The sequence below is a fragment of the Centruroides sculpturatus genome, unplaced genomic scaffold (assembly GCF_000671375.1).
Source record: "Centruroides sculpturatus isolate CEXI.00-Female unplaced genomic scaffold, Cexi_2.0 scaffold304, whole genome shotgun sequence".
NCBI classification, from domain to species: domain Eukaryota; kingdom Metazoa; phylum Arthropoda; class Arachnida; order Scorpiones; family Buthidae; genus Centruroides; species Centruroides sculpturatus.
In genome coordinates this window covers 338,714-344,714 of record NW_019384662.1, presented here as the reverse complement: position 1 = coordinate 344,714, position 6,001 = coordinate 338,714, and the positions used below count along the sequence as shown (strand labels likewise).

At 33.7% G+C, this 6,001-nt stretch overlaps 1 protein-coding gene across 1 annotated transcript in view; it reads right to left on the bottom strand.

The window, feature by feature from the left end:
- Window positions 1–4,619, bottom strand: part of LOC111626594 (mediator of RNA polymerase II transcription subunit 23-like) — a 10,105-nt gene extending 5,486 nt beyond the window's left edge. Inside the window, exons 1-3 of the mRNA XM_023370029.1 lie at window positions 4,365–4,619; window positions 555–674; window positions 350–474 (exon numbers count right to left, since the gene is read on the bottom strand). Coding sequence (XP_023225797.1) covers window positions 350–474; window positions 555–674; window positions 4,365–4,403 — 284 coding nt within the window. The 5' untranslated portion in view covers window positions 4,404–4,619. The remainder of the gene's footprint in view (window positions 1–349; window positions 475–554; window positions 675–4,364) is intronic.
- Between the last annotated feature and the right edge of the window lie 1,382 nt (window positions 4,620–6,001).

Below are 6,001 nucleotides of genomic sequence, written 5' to 3'. Positions count from 1 at the left end.
TACAATAGCGACGATTATTATTTTAAAAAATTTTTGTTAGGCTTAACATCGATGAAAATTCAACGCAAAATAGGTTAATAGCGATATACTAATATACTAATTACATGGGATATAATAATATACTACACTAATAATGGATTTTTTCATACTTTTCGGTTATCCGACTTTTCAATTATCCGACCAACCCCAGTCCCCAATTGAGTTGGATAATCGATGCTCTACTGTATAACATAAATTTAGCTGATTTTCTAATATTTCTTAAAACTTTAAATGATATATAGAAAAAGCAAAATATTTTAAACTTAATTTGTAAAGAAATTTCTTACGAACATATTAACGGATAACTTACTTGTGAGGTACTAAATTTGCTACTACAACATGTTCAATTAAATTTAATAATAATCGTGACTGTTTTTGACTACTTAAACTTGCAGTAGTATTAATATAATGACGAACTGCAGCATCTAAATCCTCCTGTTAAAACAGTTATAATTACATATACTAATAATTTACAAAGAAATATATATATATATATAAAAAATAAAAGAATTTACCTGTGGTAGATTAGTAAAAAGTGCTTTCAGGTCATCATGATAAGTTTTTAATTTCCATTGTTCTTGTTCTGGAGAATGAATTATGAAACCATTGAAAGTTTCTTCAAGTTCTTCTGCAACCTATTTTAATACTGAATTTTATTTTATGTAAAAAAATAAAGTACAGTCGACCCCCCTATAACACGGTAGATATTTTCCTCTTTTTATAAATCCAGCTTCTAGGAGTCCAGCCAATCACAGCCCGGCACATATGCAGTTTACGGACTACGGCTGTTTGAAAGGTTTCTTCCATAAAATTAATCGATTCTAGACTAATATGACTCAACATTTCTAAAATATGTATAATTTTTTGGGAATAATCCATATAAACTATGCTATAAACAAAAAGTTGTAGGATTACTTACCAAGTGTGCACTGTTCGACTACGCCATTGCTTAAGCTTGTTTTCTTCGTGGAGATTGTCATCGAATGGCGCTCGCATGCTTCCTGATAAATTATTTTTATTGCGAAAAATTTGCTTAACTTTAGAGACATCATTAATATAAATATAATTTTTATGGATGTTAAATAATAAATGGTTTTCAGTAGGTTCGCTGCTCGTTTAAACTCAACGGTTTATGCAATCCTGTCATGACACAAGTTGGCGATGACATTTTACCAAATTATAGGAGTTTTTTAGCATGTTTGTACAAATACTGTCGCAATTTTTTCACCATGATATAAGAATCCGAACTATAGGAACCCGTGTTATAGGGGGTCGAGTGTAGTTAAAGTTTTTTTAAAGACAATAGACAATGATTTATTTCAAAAAGTTTATAAAAATTTTTTTCATTTTAATCTAATCTAAATTATGGAACTTGAAAAACAGTCAACCCTCATTTTAACACCAACCGGTGCACATAAGATATATGTCCCTAACAATCATACAGAAACCCCAAATTCATTTACCATAATTTCATGCAGACAATCTGGAGATTATCTGTATATAAGTTGAAAAGGGTGCAAGTTATGAAGTGGAGTAGGTTATATATGCCAATTTTAAATTACAATCATGTGTTGAAACAGTAGAACATTAACAGTTTAAACAATATTAAAACCATTGACTTGTAACAAAATTCAAAAAACAACTGATGATGCTTTTGAAAATTACAGTATTAAAACAAGTAAAACTCATGATTAAATTGTGTTTAAAAGGTTATAACATTTTGAACAAAATTAAACAAAAAATAATTTTAATATTGCTAAGATGATTTTCTGTTTAATTTTTTCTGAATTTATTTCATTACTACTATTGGATAAAATAAATTAGCCATAAAATAAAAATGATAAATCATATTTATTTATTAAGTGTATTATTATGATAAATTAAGTGTAAAAACACTTAATTTACATAACTGGAACAGTTCACAAACAGCAAATACAGCATTCTAATGTGTGCTGGATTGAAAGTTATTTAATATTTTAAATTGTATGCAAATGTTAGTTTAATTAATAGAGTAAAATAGATTTCTACATTACAAAGTTCAAAAAATAATATCAACTTTAGTTTCAATTTCAATAATTATTATACCAAATTAAATTTAATAATTATTAAAAAAATTATTAAACTTAATTCAAAAATTAGTGTAATTATTAGTTATTATTAATATAAGACAGTAGTCTAGACCTACCTTTATAAAAAGTTATTTTATATTATTAGTTAGCTAAACTATAATAATCTAAATAATCTGGAAATTAATATGGTTACTGTAGAACAAGGCTGCCCAAACCCAGGCCCACGGACTACAAAGTGACCCGCCAATGCATTTGAATTTGCCTGCCCACAGTAACGGTCGGCTGTCACCATGCGCAATGTTGAGCTACCAATAATACCACGTGATTAGTCGATTGGTTGAACATGGAATGAACTATGACTTGAGTCACTGCCACACCGCTGTTAATACCTAACCTACACATTTATTACACTTGTTCTATTAGTTTTACACTTGTTCTATTAGTTTTGAGTCGACTTTTGTCTATTAAAGTTAAATTGTTGTCACCAAATATTGAAAAATTATTAGCTAATAAGCCCCCTTCTTAGGTCTCATTGATGTATTTTTTTATTAGGTATTATTAAAACATGTGCAACTTAAAGCTTTGTTTGATTCAAATACCTATCCATTTATAGAAGAATCATGAGTGTAAGCAAGTATGATTCACTAGGTGGCCAGTCGGCTGACATGTAATTGAAATTATTGCTCGCCTCCAAAATGAATTGGGCAGCCCTGCTGTAGAATATTTGGATTTGGTTGTTTATGTATGTATCTACAATGATTTGTTAACAAAAATAAAACAAAAAGCAATATTTTAATGCTTGAGATGGAAACTTAAAAACTGCATACTGACAATTATCTTGATTTTGATGGCTGCCACTGATACAAAGTAAATAATGAAGTGGATTACGCAAAGGTTTTATTTTCGTGCAATTTTCTTTAGGATATATGCTGTTGCAAGCTATACGCTGCCAAGGGTTATCCACACAAAATTACAGTACTGTATTTATTTAATATTTATAGCAAAGATAGTGTCATCAAAAGGCTGTTTGGCCTCACCAAAATAAAGAAATATATTTCCATCCACCATCTGTCAACATGAATTCCTTCACAGATGTAAACCAGGGTTTGTAGCACAGGTTTGTAGTCAAAACTAGTGAGAAAAGTGAGTTTTTGGGCAGAAACAGTGAGTAAAATGTGACCAAAATCTTTCAGTAAGAAAATAGACAGGAACTGGTATATGCAACTACAATGGATCAATAATTTCATTTTCACTGTAATTTCTTCTAGTTATCTGCATTATTTGTAAATGATCAATAATGTTTGTTTCTACTAGTGTAATCTTCATTTGCACATGTCAGTTTTTTTTCTTTTTTTTTCAAAACAAAATGTGATGAGTACTCCTTTCCTCTTCTCCAACCATTTCTGAGTGTTCTTGCTTCAACTTCTCTTTTTGTTTCGCGAGTAAGAACTTGAGCTTCTCCTAGGATGCCATGTGCAATTTGAATTTCATTTAAGTTCTTTCTTTGTAATGCTTGCTTCAATCTTCCACTGGCTTCACTTATTAATTTTTTTCTTGCCAATTTCTTTTCATAGTAAAACTATTGAAGAATATGAAGACAAAAATTTTCTCTTTCTCTTACGATAGGTTACGGTTTAAATACGTCTTCGGTCGGCGACAAAGAAGGAAGCCCGATTTTAAATCTCGTCAAAATGCCATTCTCGATCTTTTTAACCGATTTTTACAAATTGTTCGACGCCGTGGGAGCCGTCCATACGAGAGCTACTACGGTTTGTCTATTCTATTTTTCTCCCTCCGCGTACTAAGGCCGCGATCTCCGTACGAACACGGAGGGAGAATAGAACAGACAAACCGTAGTAGCTCTCGTACGGACGGCTCCCACGGCGTCGAACAATTTGTAAAAATAGGTTAAAAAAACGAGAATAGCATCCTAACGAGATTTAAAATCGGGCTTCCTTCTTTGCAAGAAGGCATTAAAAATGCTCACGTGGCAAATGTATCGAATTATTTGTTCGCGTATACTGTATTTAATAGATAGTGTGATGCCGCTCGGAACGCTATGGCAAAATTAAAGGGTTCACTAAATATATAAGACAGATTAAAAGGTTCCTCTTATAGTGAACAATTGAGGTTTGATAAAACCAGAAGAGACAAAAGGAAACCTTTTGGGCAGAATATCTAACGAAATTTTTATTTGCGTTTTATATTTACTCGAATACGGACGACTTACAACGTGTCGATATTTAATTTACTTACCAAGACGGTATCCACGAAATTATTAACTTGCGTTGTCATATCAAAAGACGTACGACATCAGATAGTTTGGCAAACGGATAATCCGAATATTTAGGAAAGAGATCTGTTATATCAAAATGTCGGACGTCTAAACCTCGACTCGAATTGGTAAACAAGAATCACATACGAATAAAACACGTCGCCAAGCCTTCGACATTACAAACGGCAGCGCGTCGCAACCCAACCGCGAATCAAATCACGATTTCACCGAACGAGCCGTTAGACGTCGCTTTGCAAGTTGACAAGATTCGTCGTCTGCTAAAATGTAAAAAGTAAAATAATCGAATAAAAAAGTTAAAAGCTGTTTATTTTTTACTCAAAAATTTATTTTATTGAGTACGAAAATATGGAAAATTTATCCATATTTATAAGATTTACTTCAATATATATATATAGTAACATATATATTAAAGTGAATCTTATAATATAATCGAGATGGGTTGATAATAACAATAGTAATAATAAAAAACGCAGAGCCCAAACGGTTAGAAGTTGAAAGTTGAAATTTGGTACACACTTAGGGTACGTCGTGAGAATGTACACTAAAGATGCATTCTGTTATTCCTTAGCAGTAATTTACGGTGAAAATCAACGTGGTGTCCACCATGCTCGGATAGTTTCGTTTACGGGTCCATTATGTGGTTTTATGAATGAAAATTTACAAGTTGATCGACGATCCTCTCGTGACACACCGGTTTAAAAACCGGTGTCTAGACGCGAAAACGTAGTATTTTGAGCATCCAGTCCCAGAGGTCCCGCCACCGTCCCTTGCTGTACCTGCGTAAGCGTACCAGCAAGTCTCTCGGACTTAATACCGCATCCACTATCTACTAGACCAGTGATGGGCAAACTTTTTAAAGAGCGGGCCAAAGGAAAAGAAGAAAACTTTAGGCGGGCCAATATAATTGTAACCTAGCGCTGCATCTGAAAATCCAGGTGGCGCTATAAAAACATGTGCAGGCCGTCCGCCATATTTCTTTTTCTCTCTTTCGGCTAAGTGTAAAACAAAATTTTGTACATGATTGTAAATAAACTTTCATGGTGAGATATAAAGCTTCGGTTATTTTATATAATCAACGAACACTCAAGTTAAGTGGTGCTTCAACCACCCCAGCCTGTATTCTTTTTTACTCGTCAGATTAGGAATAATGTCGCGCGGGCCGGATAGAACATTTCAGGGGGCCGCATCTGGCCCGCGGGCCGTAGTTTGCCCATCACTGTACTAGACCTATGCACCATACCAATAAGGTCACCTTAGTAGATTTTTATTGGCATAGTATGTTCATGTCAACACAATGTATGCACCATATAATATACCTTGAATCGCGGCAGGACGTTTATGATCACTGCTGCTACCAAAAAGCCATGCAGTATTTTGAGCAATGTCGTTTCGCTTCCGAACACTGACACCAGCCAATAGGGAAGTGTCGACTGCCGCTCGTTTCTCGCGGGTAAACCACGTATCGAGTCGACGCTATACCGCGTCTCAGTCGTACGTTATTTGTTTCGGCCAATTTTTCCGCCCTTAGCAATTTGCCTCCCTGGGCGTATCGATTGTTAGTCAATACATCGATCCATCGTCTTTTCGATGCTTTTTA